Source organism: Cupressus sempervirens, chromosome 9, assembly GCF_028749045.1.
Source record: "Cupressus sempervirens isolate cs-2001-9-10 chromosome 9, ASM2874904v1, whole genome shotgun sequence".
Taxonomy (NCBI): Eukaryota; Viridiplantae; Streptophyta; class Pinopsida; order Cupressales; family Cupressaceae; genus Cupressus; species Cupressus sempervirens.
In genome coordinates this window covers 450643802-450667694 of record NC_143126.1, presented here as the reverse complement: position 1 = coordinate 450667694, position 23893 = coordinate 450643802, and the positions used below count along the sequence as shown (strand labels likewise).

Genomic DNA, 23893 nt, shown 5'->3' with positions numbered 1-23893 from the left:
TGTAGGATAGGCATGGATACACCAATTTGGATGTATCCTAGGAAGAGGGAAATGACCTTCTAGGGTGAAGTCGGTGACTTAAGGATTAATAAAATGTCGAAGATCAAAAATGGGTTAGTTAACAATGCTATTAGGATCATTGTAGGTGGTGAATTTTCTAGGCTCATGGATAGGCAAAAGCACAATATTGACATTGTGGCAATGTTTGTGGCTGCGGTTCTTCATATAGATAGGGATAAGGATGCAATTAAGGATTTTTGTAGGGTTGTGTTCAAATGTCCCCTCATTAGAGAATTAGACATGGTTTTAGCAAACATTGATGATGATCTATGCATCCCTAAGTGCAATGAGTATGAAGCTCATAATCACCCTGTCTAGGTTTACCCAATGTTGGAAATAAAAATTTGAAGGACCTTCAAGGAAAGCATGGAGGTGATAATTCACAATTGGATGTTCCTATTATTTTTCACCAACACTCAGATTTGTGTTGACTGGAAGGGGTTGGGATGGTATCTCCATGAAGAAGGATTTCATTAAATATGCATGATGGAATTAAATTTTTTGTCTGTCAATTGGCAGACCTAGTTTTTGTATCAATTTTCCAATATTCTAACAAGCAGTGGACTTGGTGACAATATCACACCAATACTCAAAAATGGCTTCCATATTTAGGGTTTTTAGGTTTCTTCCGATGGCTTTCCTCATAATTTTGATATCTCCTGTCCTTGTTTTGTAATTTTGTTAGTATTTTCAATAAGGTATTGTATACAACTCCTAGAATTCTATTATTGACTCAATGGATTTTGGGTCCTATATCCTAAGGACATCAATTTGGGTCAGTAAGGTCTGCATATAGATTCTAGATAAAACATCTCACAATGTACATATCAATACTACTTTAACAAAAATGAAGTTTTATATATTAACTGGATCCGTGGTAATGAAGCTTCAATCAATTTTGGCTATCTATGACAATTTATCAACTTTAAATTTTTTTCTCAATAATTTAGATTTCATAATAATGCATGAGGTTGTTAGAGTACTTAAAAAAAATGAACCACAGTTTTGGAATCTAAATTGAAGAATTCAAACATTTCTCTATAAACTAAGAAAAGAGACTAAGGAATAAGTAGTAAGTACAACCTCAGTATCTTAAAGTCTTTATGGATGCAATTCCCTAGACATTATTGAGATTCAAGAAACAATATAATAATATAAATGGTTGATCTCAAAATAAAGTTAAACTCATCATGCGTGAAGATTCATTACGTGAAACTCAGGCAAGTTAATATTCAACACCCAAATCCAAACATGAAGGTAAGATTATAATTTGAATAATGCTACTCAACATTAGAACAATATTGTATCTTCTTGAATAAACATATAACATATTAAAATCAAGATATTCACATAATTCAAAACCTATAAGAATCCTCAAAATATAGATTGGCAATTAAATCATACATCATAGAATTAAGAAACTACAACTAAATAAAAGGGTTTGATTAATTTATAAAAGGAAGAATACAATTTACTAAACTTAGAGTAAATATTAAAGATTGCTTATCCCCCAAATATAAGTATATAGATATAGTGGAGATAATATTCTAAAAAGTAATATTCATAGAATAAGAGGATATCCCAACTATAGAAGTTATTGTTTTTTAAAGACTAATGTTCTCAACGAGTTTGAAGTTTTCTGTTAGGTGCAGAGATTCAAGAAATAACTCTAATAGTAGAAGCCAAACAATTGGAAATTGTTGCTCAGCTTGAGAACAATCAAATACCATGCAAGGAAAGATAGAAAGGTAGGAATGATTTCCCAAGATCCCTCGACAACAAGGGGCAATTGTATATAAAAAAATATAAAAGAAAATAAAATATAGCAAAGGAAATGCTCCTTTTTAAGGTCTTGATGTGGGGGAATGCCCCTTCTAATTTTGTATAAATTTAAAGGACTAATGTTGTGGGCAAGACTAAAGGTTTTCTTCTTTCTTTAATGAACCAATTTAAATGGAATCTTTTGTAATCCTTTATAATATATAAAATATGACTTCAAACTTTTACAGATAGAATTTTTTATTGTTAATCTATTTAATTTTTTTATTATTATATTATATTTTATTTAAAAATTATTAACAATTTAATTTTAAATATAATTTTATGATCAATATCTTTGTAATCACAAAAGGGTGCCAAAAGCATGCAAACTTCTGGTTTATGAAGTTACGTCTAACTTCCAACTTTTTGAAGTTGCCTCGATTGATTTTTGAGGATAAACGAAATTATAAGTTTATTATTATTATTATTATTATTATTATTTTATATTGTTAAACTAAAAGCACTGCCACATCACCTATAAAAGAAGTGTTTGCTGCGCGCACAAAAAGGTAAATAAATGAGACAAAAGTAGACATTCTGGAGGAGAATTAACACAAAATTAATACGGGATTCTGCAATATCTCTGTGCAGCGAAAACTCTTTAATTGATCGAGGGCGGTTTTAAAACATGCTCAGCACCCCTGCGCAGCAGAAAGCAAAAGAAGAAATGGATAAGGGCAATGAAAACGATGAGCATAATAATAAGTGTGCAACTGGTACTATGACGGGCGGGAGCAGCTGGGAAAACGGCGAAGTTCACTCTTCTGTGGAGGGCGACACATCTGCTTCATCATCACCCCACCTCCTCTTCGATTTCCACCCCGGCCAAGGTATTTCATGGGCACTCAATTGTCTTTGTGAATTTGGGTCAATTAACTACAATTAAGATGGTGAGACATACTGAATTAAACGTCTTGTTGCCTGAATGCGCTAAAATATTCATAGGAGTTACGAAGGGCCCTCTATTGACATTGGCCTCCCGTGGTTTGTTGTGGAGCTTAATCTTCTGTCTGGAAGTTTGGGATATATAGTAATTTGGGTTAATAGAGGGCAGAGTAGAGTAATTGTGAGGGTTTCGTGAATGCACGCTTGCGTGATCACGCGTTAGGGCTGCAGGCTGCGATATAAACAAGACACTTGCGATGGGTGATGTTTTACCAATTTATTCAGTGGTTATTGAAGCAATAATTGATTACAATGGGAGGTTGTTGTCAAATTCCATAATTTCCTGCTGTAAATTGGCGAATTGCCATGGGAATTATTCAATGTGCATTTAACATTTAGGGAATTGACCTTTTAAAGTCCATTTTTGGTAAATCTTAAGCATCCAGGCATGATATTTGTAATTTGGGCACCTAAAACCCCAAGGGAAACATGATGTGCCAGTTGTTTAGTTTTGGGTTTCATTTTGTAGTAGAGAAAAAAATCGTCTCTAGTTAGAAATCCTGGTTTTGGATAATGTATTTTCTTGTGACAGTGTAAAATATTTACTGTGAAAATATCAGTTCAGATATTTCTGTTATTGGAATGTTTGTGGGTACAAACTAACAGCCTGTAACATGTCAGCGAAAAGTCTCCTAATTATGTTTCTTAGTTCTAACAGTATCAAATCTTGAGATGCTAAGGACAGGCACATTCAAGCGCCTGTGGTAGTGGCCATCTTCTGCCTCACTCGAAACTAACATAACAAAGTGGCTTATATAAGCGCCCTGTAATTGTTCATACCTTTACAACCTAGATAGAGATTGTGACCATCTATAAAAACTCAACAGTAGCCATGATGCCATATTGGTAGAAGTTGTAATGTCTTGACTGTCTGCTGCAGCTGCTGCATCATTCATCCATTCCGGAGATCCCTTCCCTTAACTGACCGATCAACCAATGGCCCAAGGTATTAGGCTTCAATCCCTTATTCCACAATGTATCTGTCTGAATTCTTGTAAAATGGTCGTAGCAATTAATTTTATGAATCAGGTCCCAACTGTTGGGATTTGAGCTGGCTGCTCTTCCCAAAGGATGCATCAATCTAGGAACCCTCTACCATCCCAGTTAACGATCTCACAGGAGGCATTTAGACAATGTCATGAATGCTGAGGAAAATGCTGGATGCTTACCAGCAATCTCCTGCTTAGTGTTACCCATGGGAATTTGAAACTGCAACCCTTCTCTGATACCACTCGTTGGAAGTTGAGCTGGTTGTTTTTCACAAAAAGCTGCATCAATCCAAGAAACCTCTACCATCCCAGTTAAGGATCTCATAGGAGGATGTTAAACCATTTCATGAATCTTGAGGGGATATGCTTGACACTTACCAACACCAACCTCTTTTCAGAGAGTTGTAACTAAGCCTTTAAGGTGAGGCTGGGCATCGACCAGTTATGGAGTGTCTTATTCTAGTTACCATCCATTGTCTTGAGTACTGTAAAAAGCTGAGGGAGTGTACTCTGATTGCAATAGTGTTAGTGCTCAACCTTGGATGATACTGCCTTGCCATAACTGACTCAGGGAAGAGGCTTATCCCTGGGGATACCATCCCAAAGCAAACTCTGTTTTTGAGTTCTACCGACGTCTCCTTCCTCAAAGCTTCTTGCATTTGATCCAGTTAGTCTGAAACTTTGATCTTGAAGGTGGGGGCTCTATTGTAAGGACCTTCACCACTTAAGAGTTCTCTAAGTATTTATATTTGATAGCTCTCATCTCTCATCTGTCACAAATCTGGAAAGAGGCTAGTATTCTTAGCTTCTATTCTTTTAAGCACCAACCTTTACATCACTTGTGGAGGTAGATCTTGTCTCACATAGTGAGGGGATGTGATATTTCTCTTCCACTGTTGACTGTACATAAACCTCATATGCACTCACCTTGGGGAGCTGGAAGGGGAAATTAGATAAACTAGGAGGTTTCGAAGAGAAGTTTTTAAGAGTTGAAACTTGCCAGCTTGATCAAGAAGACAACCCTTTTACTGGGCTATTTTGGATTGAAGTTTTCCCAATAGTAGCATGAGGGCTTCTGTGCTACACTTTGCTCTTCAAAAGAGACCCATCGGAATAAGAAGAAGGTAATTCTTTGACCTGGCAACCCATAATGTTTGAGATTCTTCTTTGATTAACTTGTGGGACATTGATGACAATAAAGATTTTTTCTCTATATTGTCGCATTGATCAGACTTTAGAGGCATTCACGTAATCCTAAATAGAATTACTGATCCCCTTAGCTTCTTGGATGGAAGCGGCCCCATCAGATACCTTTGGAAGAAGCTTTGTGGAAGGCATTAAATGAGAGATTACTAAGGGTCTCAACATTGATCTAGATTTTGAACCTATGACACATTGGCAATTTGTAAATAATAAGATAGTCCTAGGGTCCCTCATAAGGATGAAAAGGTAGAGGGAAAGCTGGTCTTCTTGGTATAGGCCCTTCTTCAGCTTGGAAGAAGTTGGTTGGGGAACATTTGACAAGCACTAAGAATGCGAGGGAGGAGACTCTATCACAAATTTGTAATGTTTCTTTAGTGGTCATCTTAGTTAGTTTTTAGTTTATTAGGTAGTTTCCATTTTCTTCTTTAGTTCACAATTGTTTCATAATAAAAACATTGCCTTTGTAAATTTATATAAGGAGCTTTCATCTCAGTGGCAGAGCTAGTGGTAGACTCTTGTTTGTTGTTGCAAAGCATTCTCTGAAGGGGCCTTCTCTTTTTTTTTTTAATGGATTTTGGCTACTCTTGGTCATTAACATTTTGCATATCCAAGGAATGTGGTAAATATATAGGAAAAAATGAACCTCTCTTCATATGGAATTAATTTTAGAAATTAGTTTTTCAATATTTTAAAATTAAAATCGGTAGAGGTATTTTATGAAAATTATCCCTGAAAATTGTGATCTTGGTTGAGGATTTTGATCACATGATTTCTTGGTTTGAGCAAAAATACTAGTTTTTGAGGGTTGCATGTTTTGCTTGCATGTGCTTTTTGTGAGTTGCGTGTTGCTTGCGTATGTTGTATACCATGTGAAATCTTGTGTTTTGCTGCATGAAGATTTCTATAATGGTTTTTTATTATTTTTTTCCAATTTTTTTGGTAGGTTTTCATAATATTTTTCCTTCAAATTTTTTTGATGGGTTTTTATAATTTTTTCCTTTAAAACATATTTTGATTGGTTTTCAATTTTTTTTCCCATATAATTTTTTTTGGTGGGTTTTCATAATTTTGTCCCTTGAATTTTGGGCATGGGCTTACACCAAAATGGTAAATCGTGAGCCTCTTGTTTGGGAGGTCTTGGGTTCAAGTCTACTCAAACTAAACAAATAATATTAATTAATCAGAACATAATAATAATTAATCTTGGCTTTTGACCTCTTACCGATTAAAAAAAAGTTGTCCCTTGAATTTTTATTTATTTTGGGTTTATGTTTTTTTTCCTCAAAAATAAAGGGTTTGCTCTTTTTAGGGAGTCCTCTTTGGTTTCTAGAAAGGTTTTACAGTTTCTCCCTAAAATTGATGTATTGTATGTTATTCCATGTCTCAAATTTTGTGCCAGCCATTTGTTTTGTTTTTTAATTTTATCCTCAAAAGCCATGTTTAGATTCTATTTTTCTAAGTTTCATGGGATTCCTTGTGGGTTTTAACTTTTTACCCCTTTTGCAAAAAAAATCAATGATTTGTAATTTTGGGCTTGGTGATATTTTCCTCAAAAATTGAGATTATTTGCAGTCTGTTATAGGGTGTTGTGTTCTTTTGCATTTGGACGGTTTTCCTTAAAATTGTGGCCGCTGTTCTCGATGTGTTTCTTGGGGTAGAGGGAAGAACAACTTTGTTATCCAACATCAGGTTGGATGTTTTGTAATGATTTTTGGTCAGGCGTTTTGCAGATTCTTGGAGGATTAGTGACAGACTCATCTCAGTGGTAGAGCCAGTGGCAGGCTCTTGTCTCTTGTCACTGAGCATTCTGAAGGAGGATTTAGCCTTCTCTGTTTTTTCCTGGACGGATCTCAGCTACTCTTGGTAATTAACATTATGCAGATCTAGACAGGGTCTTTGCAGAAGCAAAATGTTTTGAAGAATTTATAACCACAATACATGTTCAATCTTCTGTAGGGTAGTTAGATGATGACCATTAAGGGAGGGTATTGCAATATTGTAATGTTTCTTTAATGACCATTTTAGATAGTGTTTAGTTTATTCAGGTTGTTTCTATTTTTGTCTTTAGTTCACGATTGTTTCATAATAGAAACATTGTCTTTGTAAATCTAAATAGGAGCTTTCATCTCCTTTGTTTAATACAAAATCAATTTACCATAACAGATTTGAGAGACCACCAACCATTTGAATTTTAAGATAAAACCAAACTTAAATTCCTATTGTAGCCATTGTTCATATTTATATCTTGAGGATCATGCTTGTTTTATTTGAACATTCCACCTTATGGATGACTTCCAGCATGAGAACGGGCTATCCAAAATCTGCATACCTTGAATGAAGACACTTTGGGGACATAAATAAGACTGGGAAGGAAATCCTTCAGGGTTTCTACTAAGATTTTGGAGCCAATCCGGTAAGAACTGTTGCATAAGCCAATCTGTCCAGTTCTTGACACCAATCTTTTTTGGGATAAGAGTCAAGATAGTGTTGTGCACCTTCTTAAGATTTTTCCAGACACAATGAATTCCTTCACAGCTCCAACTTCTCCACCCAGCATTCCCAAAACCATTATAAAATCAGAGCAGGAGCCCTTCAGGCCTACGAGCTTTATTTCCTACCATGGCAAACGCCATACCTAACATTATAATCTGAGGGAGGGGCAGTCAGAGCTTCACTATCAGCATCGGAGATGGACTTAGATAAGAGATCTAAGGTAAACAGATACTAATTATTATTGTATTAGTAAACAAAATAAAATGTAAGAAAATGATCTGAAATTCAAATTGATTAGTAAAACTTGTGTCTTCTATCTTTGGCCTCAATGCTTCTGATCACAGCAATCTTTTTGTTTTCATCCTATATATTAAAAATTTCCTTCTGCGCTGTATTGCCTGGACTTGGGGTTTTAAGTAGCCCATATTTTAGGTCTTGATAGCTTCACATATAAGGATTTCATATCTCATTTAATGGAGTTGCATGTGATGGTTTGTGATTTTTGTAGTCTTGCCTGTATGGTAGTTTGTTATGAATGAAACATACATATATGGTAAAAAATATAACATCTGAATATGGACTACTTAACCTGTTTTTACTAACATTTTGAATCTGACAGTGGTGAGCATTATCAGGAGGAGGGCCATGATAAAACAGTTGGCTGCTTCATATCATGCAGAATGTCTATCTTATTGTCGAGAATTATTGGAGCTTCAGCAGAGGTGGGAACAGGTTAGTTGGCATGCTATTGCAAATGGTTTAATCAGCTTCATCAAATAGTTTGTTTTATTTTACCTTCAAATCGCCCATATTTTCTGATCTAGATCAGGAGGTTTTTGGCAAGATTTGGTGATTAGTTGTCACTTATATCTGTTTTCCTTGCATGAGTCATGCCTGATGTATAAAAAAGTGGGTGTCATTTTGTTATTTATAATTTTTAAACTTAGCTCTCATGAGATCATTTGTTATGGGAATCACATTCAAGGATAGAAAAATAATCAGTCTGTAACTAAAAGTTAGTTAAAAGTAAGACTTATGCTTTAAAGTTTTAGGAGATACAAGCAAGAAATCATTAATCACTACATGCAGTTTTTTTGTTAATTGACATGATTTTTATTATAAATGCAGGGAAAATGAACGATGACTAAACTTCAAGCCCAGATGCTTACTGTTGAATATTTTAGTGTATGTAAATGACAGAGTGTAATTTGAGTGTTCAGTGTAATCAATGAAGAGGAGACATTTGATTTTGTATATGTTGTAGTAAGCATTTTCTACATGATAAATGCTACATTTGTTGTTAATCCTCATTAAATGAGATAAATGTTATTCTAATTTTAGTCAAGCCATTGTTTTTTTAATAATGGTCCTTTTTTAATGGAGTACTTCTTTTAATTGAATACAGGGGTAGCATGATCAATTTGGCTTTGGCTTATTTAATGTGTTTGTTCAATGTGATGGATGTAGTAATGAACAAGTGATCTAGTCTTTCTAATGCTCTTTCCTTGAAAGAACAGAGATTGCAAAAGTTGTTCTTCTTGATTTACCATCCCACCCTTGGATTAGGGAAAATTAGAAGTGTTAAGGCAATGCAGTAAAGTGCTGATTTTCTTTCTTTCAAGAATCAGTTAAGTACCTCCTTATCTATGTGATTAGAAATTTTACATTTAGAAGAGGGCAGTTTATGTTCTTGGATCTCTTCCTGGCGGTAATCATTATTAACTAAAAAATGGAGTGCCTTTTGTTACTCCCATATTAATTGTTTGCTAGGAGGTCAGCTGGTTTATTGTCTTTCTATCAGCAATGAATGAGACACAGAGTGGATGCTTGGGAGAGTTGGACCACTTTCTTCATAGCTTTAATAATTACTTGCAAGTCTCCTCCCCTTTTGGAATTCTTGAATTTCCATTATTACCACCATCTGCAACTCCCTTATAAGGCCTATTATCTTGGGTTTATTTTAGACATGTTTCCGAATTTGAGTCATAGAGGCACCTACGAAGATTTCCACTTCATTTCATTGATTATGAAATATATTGTCTCTCCTCTCCCACGTCTGATGCTTCATCAAAATTGAGCCTCATATATGGGCCAGGAAGGGAAATGAGAATTTAGTGATTTCTAGATGTCCTTGTGCCATCCCTATTAATGATTTGTTGTTTGAACTAGTGATCCAGTAATGACTTTTTATATTGATTTTGTGCCATCTTTCTATTATAGGCATTCCATCTTTCAGAAAGAGTTGGCTATGAGTATAGCTAAAGGTGAATTCAGTGGCTTGGAAGTTGTGAAGGGCATTGATAGACCTTTGAAATGATTTTGTCCATTGATTCTATAGGTTAATCTGATCTCTACAATTTTGAAAATCTAATGGGCTTGATATAGTTAGCAAATTTCTTCTAAATTCAAGATTTTGCTTTTATTGTTGGCTTTCAGATTTTTAAATGACAATAATTTATTCACAATGCTGATGCATAGAGCATGACGTCTTGTTCTGTGTGAATCCACATATGACAGAATTAATACTCTCTACCCTACCTATATCTTTTATAATGAGTTGTAGCATAGTCCTAGGGATCTCTATTGGTTCTTATTTTTGGTTGTGGCTGTGCTTGGTAGCTTGGCTGTAGTTACATCCCTCACATTCGTTTTGATGGGTTGTTTGGTTTGTCCCATATCTCATGGAGCTTGTTGGCTGATTTATTGTTCGAGGGTCCGGGCCATTGCAAAACTTGTATTTGTCAGTATCAAAAACTAATGTTAGGCATGCGTAATAGGGTAAGATGACCAAAGGAAATTACAGGGTATCAATGTAACTTAGATTCGATACGAGTCACTTGGGTGTGTAAGTTGTAGGCACGTGACGAATTGACACAGTATTTAAATGATACCATTCTAACCAGGTGTGTGTGAGGCAATATAATAGTAAAAAGTGAAATAAAATGCATCAATATCTTCCATAAACGAAACATAGGTGGAGCTAGAGAAATGAATGAGCCTTAACAATTAGACCTGATTAAGTTCCTATTTCTAATAGACTTTAATTGATAGAGAAGGCAGAGCATGAGAAGAATTGAGGTCTGCAAAAAGGATTGTAGTAGTAATCCTTGGAAGATGAGGAACATAAACATGAAATCCATTCAAACAAGCACAAAAAAATTGTCACTATTTGCTAAAGATCATTTGCTATATTGCTACAATTAAAGAATTTTCATTTAAGTTTGTGTTGACTGCCCCACAAATTTGCATGAGTAATCAAGGAGCGTCTTTTGACTCAAAGATTTAGATGAAATTCCATGTGCAATAAAACAACACTTTTTAAATACTATATATAGATGCGATCAAAGATAAATGTTGAAATTGCATAAGTGAGAATGATAACATTATTCAAATATTATATGGACATAGACAAAGATACAAATGATAAATAAATTTGCATGAGCTAATAAAAACAGTGCTACTAAAACATTATACAAACTGTGAATTCATAGAATATATAACAGCAATGTTGTATGAGTAATCAAGTACACTCCAAAACGAACAATGCTACTCAAACATTATACAAACTGTGAATTCATAGAATATAATTCACAATTTGTTAGAATATATTACAGCAATGTTGTATGAGTAATCGAGTACACAAGTCACTCCAAAATAAGATAAAAGGATGGATTAGGTAGAGTATAGAAAATAAAACATTCTCCCATGATGTTGATAAGGGTGAGGAACAGGTGCAGAAAACTATGCTACAACATAGTAATTGTAATACTTCAAAATTGGCACATTGTTATATTAACCAACTTTAGTTTATTCAACTATTCCTAAGTCCTATTTTACTAGGCAATTCTACTTTTAATAATTGCTACTTGACCTAGGTGTCAAATGCAAAAAATCCTAATTTGAATTAATCACACTATTTATTTAAATTCTAAGTATCAACTCAAATTAGTTACATAAACCAATTGATTTAATTTAATTTAATTTTAAGTGTTCTATTTTAATTTAATTAAAATTTCCTAAGCTAATGTACAAAAGAATTAAATACATTTAATTTAATAAAATATCTCCTCTTTTTAATTATTGAATTTAATTATTCAATTAATTAAAGTTATTTATTTATGATGTCATTTTATTTTATTAAATTAAATATTTTAAAAAAGGAATCAGTTAACTCCTTTTATCACTCAAAAAATAATAAGTTAACCCCTTTTATCACTCAAAAGGCTGTCATTTAACTCCTTCTATCACTCAAAAAGGAATCAGTTAACTCCTTTTATCACTCAAAAGGTAGTTAGTTAACTCCTTTTATCTTTCAAAGGCAACCAGTTAACTCTCTTTTCATGAGGAAGTTTCTTTTATGACTGGCTCTCTTCTTCAATCTTGATCGTCTATTCTGATTAATCTTGACCGTCGATCACCTCTTGGATTCTATAAAAGAAACTCTCCATTCCTCATTACGGAGGTAGAAAATTGGAATTTGTGTCGAACTTATGCTGAAATATCTATTCAATTTGCTCTTGCATTCTTAGCTTAATTCTTATATTGCAATCTCATATTAGCTTAAAATGCATTCATTTAACATGGTGTTTTTTTTTAATTTCTTAGTTTAATCATTCATTCTCATCTAGATTAATCTTGCATATCTCATATAGCTTAAAATCCTTTGCTTTAGAGGTCTGGTTGCTCGCTTCTTGTTCCGAGAGAAAAGGCATAATTTTTTCAGTTAGAAGGCAACAGGTCGCACTGTTGGATTTACTTGGATGAATAATCTCATGTTCATTCCGGGATGATCTTTTGGATAATGACTATGTTGAAGTGTATGTGAGGATTTGAAGCCTGTATTCCACATATACATTTTTGGCGCTAGAAATGTATACAATAGGGCGCTAGAAATGTATATGTGGAATATGAGCCTCAAATCCTCACATACACTTCAAGATGGTCATTATTCGAAAGATCATCTCAGAATGAATATGGCGATTATTCATCCGAGTAAATCCAATAGTGCAACTTGTTGCCTTCTAACTAGAAGGATTATGCCTTTGCTCTTAGAACGAGAAGCGGGCAACCAAACTTCTAGAACAAAGAATTTTAAGCTATATGAGATATGCAAAATTAATCTATATGAGAATGCATTGTTAAGCTAAGAAATAAAGAAACATATTATGCTAAATGAATGCATTTTAAGCTAATATGAGATTGCAATGTAAGAATTTAAGCTAAGAATGTAAGAGCAAATGAGTGGATATTTCAGCATAAGTTTGACACAAATTACAATTTTCTACCTTCTTAATGAGGAATGGAGAGCTTCTTTTATAGAATCCAAGAGGTGATTGATGGTTGAGATTAATCGGAATGGATGATCAAGATTAAAGAGGAGAGCCAGAGCCAATAGTGGCATGTTGTGATGGTTAAGTTGTTGAGTTGTTATCCTTGCCATCAAGGTTCAAATCTCATGGGGATGATGTTCCTTGTTTGTGGCCTCACTGGTTCATAGCTCCAGGTCAAAGCGTTTACCCCTCTTTAAAAAAAATAAAAATAAAGAGGAGAGCCAGTCATAAAGGAAACTTCCTCATGAAAAGGGAGTTAACTGGCCTTTGAGTGATAAAAGGAATTAAATAAATAATGTGATTAATGTAGATTAGGGTTTTTTGCATTTGACATCTAGGTCAAGTAGCGATTGTTAGAATTAGAATTGCCTAGTAAAATAGGACTTAGGAATAATTGAATAAACCAAAGTTGGTTAATATGGAAATGTGCCAATTTTGGGGTATTACAGTAGTGAGAAACATTAAAAAGCTTAATAGAAAGTATGTGCACTTGGAAAATGGTTTGCATGAAGGTAGATGAGGAGGTGAAGAACTTGAGAAAGCTTACTAGGAAGTAAGAGAAATTAGATAATGGTTTGCATGAAGGTAGATGAGATTGTGATATTGAAAACAAAAGGCACCTTTAATGAACATTATATTATAATTTTTAAAATAGTGAGATAATAATGGCACAAGATTTGCTAACACCCTAGAACCAAATACAATGTGTGACTTTATTTCAGTAAAATTTCAAATCTTAAAGTGTCGAGTGGATGTATACAATGCTCAAGTAAATAACAACAACTTGAAAATTACATTGCTAATAATTAAAAAGAAAAAAATGGAGTCCATATGTGCAGATTATGGTCCTTGGTAATATTAAAAAATGAGAATTGAATTGATGTATACAATGTCCAAGAAAATAACATAAAAATTATCTTCCTAATAAATAATAAGAAAAATAGAAATAATTAGGACATAATATATGTGAAGATACATGTTTGCAGAAATAAACCGAAAATAGAGTAAATATGAGTAATATATAGTCCTTCAAGGTTTTGAAAATGAAAATTGACAACGAAGTTTTAAAAACATTAGATTTCTTATAAAAAGTAGACATATAACTTGACAATTTATAACATTGTGGAGCATGTGAAATTATACAATGCCCAAGAAAATAACTTTAAAATGACATTCTTAATAAAAATAAGAAAAATAGAAATAATCAATACACGATATATGTAAAGAGAGACATTTGCACAAAAAGACCCATAATAAAGTCCATATATGCAAATTATGGGTCTTCAATGTTTTCAAAATGAAAATTCGCAACAAAGTTTTAAAAATATTGGATTTCTTTATAAAAGTAGACATCTAACTTGACAAAATTCCAACATTGTGGATACACAAAATTTCACTCTATTTAAAAGATATTTTTGTGATATTTTCTTTTTTGTTATAATTTTCTAAGTTTAGCTTTCTTTAGGTGATAAAACTCTTTGATTTCCAAAGAATGGGAACCTATTTTATCTGGTACTATCCACCTTTTCCCCACTAGCTAAGGGGATCTTCATTACTAAGTTTGATGATATTTGAGATTGGAAGAAGATCCTTTGTGTGCCCCTTTTGCTTGATCAAATTAGCTCGACCCGTTGATGGTGAAACCTTGGCATCTTGATTAATGCCATGCTATCGAATATTATACTAAGTTTTTGATCTAGGGTCAACTCCCTAACCTTCCTCTTCATCTTTGGGTTGATTCCCTGCTGGAAGTGATAGTTGGAGCGATGGGTAACTTCTTGATGATTGATGAAGATTCTTCAAATATTTTGCATTCCACTTATGTAAGAATCCTTGTTGAGATATGTATTTTAGAGGGTTTACCTAAGAAATTTAAATTTGTGATTCCTAGTGGGAGTTACTAGATTCAAACCCAATATTAAGAATGGATTCCCTTTAGATGTTGAAAATGCTCAACACTGGGCATTTGGCAACTCATTATGATCTTCATAGGCCTAAGGCTAATAAGGTGTCTTCTTGGTGGAAGGGGGATTCTTTCGAACACTATATTTTTGCTAAGAAGCTTTCTTAGATTTGCCCCAATGTAGAGACCTCTCTTCCTATTGCTCCTCTTGCTCTTGACCCTGCTCTGGTTCATATTGTTTCTACTTGTGATAGTGAGGTAGATGGTTTGGATGTTGTTGTGTATTCCCCTGCAATGACGAAGACTGATCGGATTGAGGTTCTTGTTAGTACTGGTTCTGTGATTGTTGTCCCCTCTACTAGAATTGGTGCTATTGGCTCTACTTGTGTCTTTTCTACTGGCTTTGAGGCATATTTTCCTTTTTTGAAATCATAGGTGGTGGTCTCGTTGGTTGAGGAGGGGTGGATCCTTGTTACTGGAAAACACTATAAGGAATCCTCTCCTTATTTCGATAAGAATCTTTGCTCTTAGAAAAAGCGAGATAAAGGAAAATCCTAGTGTTCTCCTTGTTTTATTTGGTTGGAAGTTTCTCTCCCTCATGGCTGATTGGGACTTCTTTTCTCTTTCACAATTGGTCTATCTTTGATGTATCTTTCTTGGCTATTTTTCATTGATTTGTAGTTGTCTGCTAGACCTTTTTTTGTTTACTTGGATGTAGAGATTCATGTTGGTAGGGTTCTCAATCCGATTTAAAATTTGTTTGTACAAGTTTTAGGTCCCCTTAAAACATTTTTTTTTACCATTAATGGAAAACAACATAATTGGAAATTGTTTGAGACTATTAATTACCCCTAGTTCCTAGTAAGGTAGTTGAGCTCTTTCTTCCATTCATCCTCATCTTCTTCTTCTCATTCTCTTCATCATTTTCTTCATGGTCATGCTTCCCTAGATATTTCTTTAGCTTGTTCTTCCTTGTGATCATACCTAGAGTTGTCTTATTCATTAGCCCATCTTGCACTATGTGGAGGGAAGTAACAACAAAATTAAACTCCTCCAAAGTGGTAGTATTGGGAATGACCTTTCCCAAAGAAGAGATCTTGTTCTGAAGAGCTTGAAAGTAATCCATAATGTTTCTCTCATTATTTTTAACCTTTTTTAGGTCTTACAGTTAAAGTTCTCCGTCATATCTTCCTCAAGGGTAAGGGAGGTATTGTTTCTCCCTAAGCAATGTTGTCTATTAGTGTCAAACATTTAGTTATTTGCGAGGCTAGATTATTTGATCATCATTATGACTGAGTCATCCTATATATGCTAAGCGAAGGAATGAAGCCTTGTAAATATTCTAAGTTAAGTGTCGAGTAGTAGTTACTACTGAGTGTGCTAATGGTTGCTGAGTACTCAAATGATTGCTGATTTAGTCAGAGTTTAGTGGAAATCGAGTGTTATATAGACCAATTTATTCGATACATGTCGACCATAGTGATGGCCGATGGACAACATGATGAAACAGTTTATGTCGAGCGCCAGTATGTTGTAAGTGTTAACATAGTTTTACACTTTCTTTGGAATGACATTAAATTCAACATTAACCTTTTTTGTCGAGTTGGAAGTGTGTTTTTGAGATCGAGGAGTTAATCAAGGAGGTGATTACACATTTTGTCGAGGATCATTTCTCCCTAGGCAAAGGATTCCACCAATTAGAAAATTGGAAGGTCTAACTGGAAAAAAGATTGATTCTAGATTGTTGATTTGGATCTAGAAGGTTCACCTAGTTATCTATTTGAGGATGGTCTATTACCTAGTTCACAAGGTGGTTTGTGTGTGAGAAGTGTGAAGGATTGGATGCATGTAAGGGTGAAGGTGGATAATATAGAGTGTAGAGACCAAGCAAAGCAATGAAGTGTAGATCAGCAAGAGACATACAAGATCAAAGAGGTGACTAGTTAATGTATAGAGGAGATTTGTTATCCACATGTCGATGCAAACAAAAGGATTAGGTATTGATACATTTAATAGTTGTTTCAAGGTTTAAATCTCTTAACATAGTGGTCCTAATAGACCTTTGTTGTGTTGTTCTTAGCAGATTATATAAGTAACCATGTCTTGGAACCTTTGAGATTGTTGACTAAATTTTTGGGAATCAATCTAATGTCTAATCATATGTTAATAATGGCATCTTTTCTTATGTTTGTACTTGCTTCCACATTTGTATTGTTTGTTATATGTTTAAGAATTTATTTACAACTTAGTGTAAAGTTACTTTAATTTCTCATGATTTCCTTGACGAGGCATTAAATGAAGAGATAGGGGAGTTCTCATGGTGGGTTAAAGCATTTCTTTAATCAACAACAAGGAAATGATGTCTTGGGAGGTGGGCTTGGAGGTGGAGCTTAGACTTTTTCATATGTTATTTATGATAAACATTATTTTTAAATCTGCTTGTATATATGTGGTTGGCTTCAATGACCATTATATCCTTATCTTGTGTTGCAACCCTTGTATATCTTGGTTATGATATGATATATTTTCATTATTGATTACTAAGCATACATTCATGCAACTTATTTATTATAACAATGTACTTGAGATGTACTTTATTTTTGATAAGATAAACAGGTTTTGAAGGGTGCCTAAAACCCTATACAAGACTAAGGATTTTCAATGAGCGCATAGACCAAATTCACAACAAACAAACTCAGAATTGGTCACCCCCTAACTAAGGGTAACCAAGGTGACAAAAAAGCCTATCACCAGCCAAAACAAAAGATCCAGCAAAGAGGCAGGGCCAGATACATCGCATTTTTCCCTTTGAATTAGAGCCTCCCTTGCATGATCAAAGATTCATTTCTAAAGGAGGAGTAGATGGCCTAGATTTCTTTCTATTTACTGTAGTCCAACCATCCTCCACCTTGGCCGCCTCAGCAGTCCAATCCCTTGAAGAAGCAGAACGCCCAGGGGAAACTGATAAAACAACAAACTCCTTAGAAGAGCCTGAAGCCAATAGGCCACCCACTGAACTAGGAGGAAAGTCCAGAACAGAGGCAAGGGCAGGAGCAGGAACAGTTTCCTAGCCCCCAACAAGACCAGGAGGAGCATCTAGAACCAAGGCGAGAGAGGGAGTTGGAAGAACAAATTTTGCCTCCACCGAAGAAGTATCAACAGAGGAAGCATCCGCAGACAAGGGTGGAACAGAGGAGGGCACAAATGCTGCAAGAGAGTCATTCGAGATAGCAGGCGAGGCAGCCACCTGAGAGACCAGAGAAGATTCACCATCCCCAACGGAAGGGTCTTTGTGCATAGTGTAGTGATCATCTGAAGTATTCTTCCACCAAGAAGGAGACTTTTTAGGTCTAGATTTCTCAGAGGAGCAATGAGCAACAAGGTGACCCGTCATATGGCACTTCCTGGAACGGAAAGGGATTCCTTCATAATCAAGACTCTGGACCCAAGATCCAATCAGAGAAACCAAACAAATCTTCACTGGGAGACCCTTGGAGATGTCAACCTCAACTAGGATCTGAGCATAAGTGGTGCAAAACACATTTGAAGAAGCAATATCCACAAGAAAAAAGTCCCCAAGAGCCTCCTCCACAGCCTCCAAAATAGAATCCACCCAAAAGTGAAGGGGAAGATTCGGCAATCTGACCCATAGAGGAACCTTGTTAAAGGATTCCGTTGACAGGTCAAAGTCCTTGAACCAGGGTTTAGCCATCAAGGGAAATTTCTCACCCCAAGAGAAACCCCGACGAAGAATAGCATTTCTGTCATCAGAAGAATCAAACTTCACAATGAAAAAACCTGCGGCAACAGGGTAAATCTAAGCTGTGCTGAAAATAAAAGGTTCCCATACACGAGCAATCAAAGCATGCAAGTCCAAAAGTGAGGGCCAAAAACCCTTGAAGCGAAATATAGTGGTTGAAGAGGAGAAATCATCCAATTGTTCAGAAATATCCTCAACAATGGACAGATCTAACTCCGGAATCAGCGATTTGCCAACAGCAACTGGCACCAAATCCTTGGACCCCAAATGTGCCTTCGGACCCCCAAAGCTGGCTTGGGAATTCAACCTCACATTTCAACCACCTAAAGTTGCCTCATAGCTAGCAACGTCCACATAAGATAAGGTGGAACCATGAGTCTCAGCCGTCGACCCAGCAGGAATAGCCGGAGGACAGCCGTGCAACCTAGAAAACAAAGCAAAGTCAATAGGGCCAAGCGCAGGAAAAATTGGCCCGTCCTCATTTTGCGCAGGGAGCTTCAACGACGATGTGAGTGGGAGCTTTTGAGACGCAGGTGTGAGCATCATTTCAAAAATTGAAAGAACCCTTGAGATGTACTTTGTTATTGTATAAATCAAGTGAGATTTATATACTTTGTGGATCTTTATTAAATATTACTTTTTCATTTTGCACATCATTGTAGTATATTGTCATGAAAGTTGTTAGAATCTTAACTAGTCCCATTTAGTTAGCCATATGATTATTTCAATCAATGTTTAAAACATTTAAAGGTCACATTATAAGGTTTTTTTTTATTAAGTAAAACAAGTTTTTTTATAGGGGTTCTTGAAACCCACTAGTTAACTACAAAATACTACTAAAAGTTCAGGTCTAGCAACCAAGCAACAAAAAAAACAACAGGCCATACCTGACCATCAAACAAAAATAAAAAATAAATGCCAAAAGCCAGGGTACAGACAAAAAACCAGGAGCAATGATTAGGGTACCAATTCTTTAGCCAACTCCGCTTTCTTGAGCTCCAGATCTCCCATGGCCTCAGCCTCGTCGGTCTTTGATTGGCTGTCATCTGGAGAGACCTCCTCTCCCCTCTTCCTCTTTTCCACTCTCCTTTTGCCTGGGTTTCAACAACTATCTTGGTTTCCTCTTTGTCCTTTTCCTCCTTCCCCCTTTTTTCTTTCCTCCATCATCGTGTGTAGCTAAATGATGTTATCATTAAGACCTTATATTATGTTGAGCCTCTACTTAGCCGAGCTATGGAGAGAGCTCTCCATCCTTTCCACTCTTTTTCCAATCTCAGAAACCCTTGCATCCAACTTGCTAATTCTGACATTCCCATCCCCCCCTTTGGCCTTTCCTGCCCCTACATCTTGAAGTTAATCTCTTCAATTTCATGGAAGATCCATTTAATGGACTGGAAATTGTCCACATTATAAGTTTGTTGCAATGTTGCAAGCAAGTGTATTTTTAAGAATCTTCTATAAGATTCAAACATCTTGTTACTAGAGTCATTAACTCTTTAAATTCTTATTTTGAATTTGTTTTAAGTTGTTTCATATATATTTGGTTTATTTATTTATCTTCTTTTTGAAAAAATCACTAGAAAATTGAGCCATGTGAAGAAGATATCATTAGTTGGAAGATAATATGGTCACTTCAAAAAAAAGATGCAAAAAGTTAGCCAATCACTATTTATTTTGAACCTTCAACCATTTCAATAATTTTTGCCTTTTAAATTCTTCCAATCATGTTAGTGATAGTTCCCATGTACCTACTTCATCAAGAAGGAAAGTAGTATAAATTACTCTTTCAATAAATTATTGTTTTTGATAAAAAAAAGCCAAAACAAGGGTACTAACCCTCACTACATCACCATGGACAAATCTATCAACAACACATTAACAAAAAAATGCAACTAGCATTTTAACCACCCTTCCCTTAATATAAAAAATAAAGTACCCCACATGGTAAACATAAACTAGATGCTAACATACAGATTATCATGTTTACAAGTAACAATTTTTTTTTACCATCAGACAACATAGTAGTTAAATTATAAATAGCAGAGTATCTACTATATTGAATAAAGTTCTTCCAAAATATAAAATCTATTTTACCTAAGCATCTACCAACATATCTACTAAAGAGTTTAAACCAAAAATATAAATAGTCTTTAAGGCCTAATGCCCAAATCATAAAAGTAAAAGTTGGAATGAATCAACAAAAATGAACCATTAGAAAGAAATATAAAGACAAACACCAAGCCTATACATTAGCCTTATCCTTTCCTTTCTTGGCCAACAAGATTTTGGCACAGTCATCTGCCAGAAATCCATATAAAAATTTGTAGATTCATGAGAAGAAACCAAACCTACCCTCTAAGGTAAATAGCTTCATGAGAATGAAACATACCTCATTCCATGGCGGTGGGAGAATTTCATGGCTAAACCCACCTCTAAATCTATTCATACTAGTCTCATTAATGACCTTTTTGATTTTATGCCATTTCCACTCATCCATAGAAAGACCAATGGCCATGACTATAATTTCCTCATTCACATGGAAGGAAATGTCATATATGGTGACTCTCCTCGCAACCTAGGAATCCACAAATTGGGATGAAGTATTGTCATTGTACCCCACCATGGCTTCCATGAATGGAAACAAGCCACCTTCACTTAGAGCCATCCAGGTACATGACTTCCTTGCATAATCCTTGATTGTGAAAGGCTCAATATGAACCATATCAATCACCATGGCCGAGCCCTACTCCGAATTCTCAAAAACTCGAGATTGTTAAATTTGGAAACTCCCTAATTTCCACCTAAGCCTCCAGGGATCGTACTCAAGAAATTTATTTGAAGGTTCCACAATAATATAATAAATATTAGCTTTATGTCTTATATTGATATAATCTTCAAAAAAATTATCGTCTCTTGACCACTACATATCATTATTGTGAAGAAGTACATTTTTCGCTCCCCAAAATTATTATTAAAATAGAAACCATCACTGCCCTTATGGTTTGAAATCAAACTCAAACCATATCCTACCTTAATAAAACCACCACCCACAAGGTCCAATAAAAATATACAAGTTTAAAATTATTCATTATTCTCCTTGTCTAGAATTTTATTCCCTCTCAATAAGGGTGTGAATCTCATCTTGGATGGACTCCATTTTCCTCCAACACCTTAACCTCTACACATGCAACCCATATATGGCCATAACACTCGCCACAACATTGAATTCTTGATAAGTGTGTTATAGATTATAACTCTCAAGCTTTGTTAGCTGCCAAATTTCCCTTGTAATGCCAGTTATTGATCATCTTGGGTCATAGTTCCCTTTAACCACCTCCACCACCAACATGAAATCACCTTCAATACAAACATGCTTCCACCCTAAGCTGGCAACCAACTTAATCCCCAAAAAATAACCATGTAGCTTCAACAACATTGTTAGAGGTGTTGCCCGAGTTGCTAGCATAAGTCATTAGCTGTCTACTAGTAGAACCCTTAATAATACCCCCACTAGAAGCATAGCTATTCCTGGTAGCCTCATCAAAATTGAGTTTCACCTTAGGATATGTTGGGGGTTTTGATTTAGTATTCCTCCTCTTTAGTGTTTAGATTTATCAAACTTATTGAAAGGATCTGGGAGATTCCACCTTATAAAAACCATCTATTCATTTATAGGTGGGGGACCGTGAGGCATCTTCCATTTACTTTGCTTTCCAGATTTTTCTTTAGTAGTCTTACAATTATATTGCACACTATCTCCTCCTTCTCCATCTCCCTAAAGATCTTGTTATCCCTTTCCTTCCAAATTCCCCAACAAACATAAGGAGGGATCATTTTCCACATCAGTCTAAGTAAAGGATGCACGAAAGGGAAATCCCAATTTAAAATGAATTGCTCCAAGTCCAGTTGGAAGACCCACTCAACCTAGAATTTTTGCAAAATGGATTGCCAAATATTTAGAGAAAAAGGGAAATAAATGAAAATATGTTGGATACTTTCTTCAACTACTTTGCACAAGTAGAATCTATTCAAAATTTGGAAACTCTTCTCAAATCATCAATGGTAAGAATTTTTCCATGAAGAGTAGTCCACCAAAAGAAATTGACCCTAGGGATAATTCGGTTGTTCCAAACCTTTTTCCAATATGAGGGAATGATAACACTATTAAACAACACACAATAGGAATATCTAATAGAGAAGGACCCATCAAAGTTTCTTTCCCAAGAAAATCTGTCATCCACTAGGAGGAGATCAATCCTGTAAGCATCCAACCTTTCCTTGAGCTCACCAACTAAGGGTCTTAAGTTGTTGGGGATCCCCTTTAGGATATTTCCACCTCTCTTTTCTAGACAAGTAGTCACTAACCCTATCTCCAAAGTTCCATTTCAACATCCCTTATAGTTTAGAGAATTTACTATGTACAAGGAGTCTCCCTCCTAACCAGTTGTCCTCCTAGAATCTAATTGTGTTCCCCATTCCAATTAATCACCGTAATCCATCTCTTAGAATCTTAGAATTTTTCATCACATTATTCCAAATGTTGGAACTCTGTTGCCAGTCGTTCTTCATAAAGCAATAGACATAAGGGACATTGCCAATATACTTTGCCTTCATTATATTGCACAAGCCTTCCCAGTTTTTAACAAGTCTCCAACCAATTTTAGCTAGGAGGGCTTTATTTAGATCCATTATCCTTCTCACACCAAACCTCTCGATATCCTTTAGTTTGCACACTATTTCCCAATTGACCAGGCTAAGTCTATTCCTTCTCTCATCATCCATCAAAAGTTCCATTGAAGTTACTCTAGTTTCCCCACCATCATTTGGGTTATCTTGAATAAGGAGAGGAAGTACATAGGAACCCCTTGCAATGATGTTGTAAGTAATTGAAGCTTCCCTACACTACTCAATAGTTTTCCCTTCCAACCAACAAGTTTTTTTTGCATTCTTCCAAGAATGGTGTTCCAAAATTGGTTTGAGACTTCCTTCACTATCACCAAAAGACCAAGGTAAGTATGAGGAAGACTAACCAACTGACAACCTAATATGTTATGTATTCATAGTTGGAGGTTCTGCTCAATGTTAAAGAAGTATATTTTACTCTTACTGAAGTTTATATGTTACACCGAGCACTCTGAGTAATCATCAAGAATATTGCGCCATATCCTTGCTTCCACAACTGAAGCCTAGCCATATAAGGTGTCATCAAAAAAATATTGTATGACCTTTGAGGGTATTGAGGTTGTAGCCTTAACTCTAGTTAACAATCTCGTATGGGCAAGTTTTGAGAAGGCTCTCCCCAAAACTTTAGCTATCATTCTAAACAAATAAGGTGATATAGGGTCTCCTTTTCTAAGGTCCCTACTAGCCTGAAATAACCCCTAGGGAG

General features: G+C 35.3%; 1 protein-coding gene across 1 annotated transcript; it reads left to right on the top strand.

The window, feature by feature from the left end:
- Positions 1-2385: 2385 nt before the first annotated feature.
- LOC149539254 (uncharacterized) lies at positions 2386-8875 on the top strand. The gene is made up of 3 exons (XM_089800579.1): positions 2386-2711; positions 8131-8243; positions 8640-8875. The coding sequence occupies exons 1-3, from the start codon at positions 2510-2512 to the stop codon at positions 8646-8648; spliced, it is 324 nt and encodes a 107-aa protein (XP_089656705.1). The 5' UTR covers positions 2386-2509; the 3' UTR covers positions 8649-8875.
- The last annotated feature ends 15018 nt before the right edge of the window (positions 8876-23893 follow it).

What these genes read in the sequence shown, in the direction of transcription:
- LOC149539254 (XM_089800579.1), top strand. Translation starts at nt 2,510, where the DNA reads ATGCTCAGCACCCCTGCGCAGCAGAAAGCAAAAGAAGAAATGGATAAG. An exon ending in CGATTTCCACCCCGGCCAAG is followed by an intron (nt 2,712 to 8,130) that starts GTATTTCATGGG and finishes TGAATCTGACAG; the next exon opens with TGGTGAGCATTATCAGGAGG.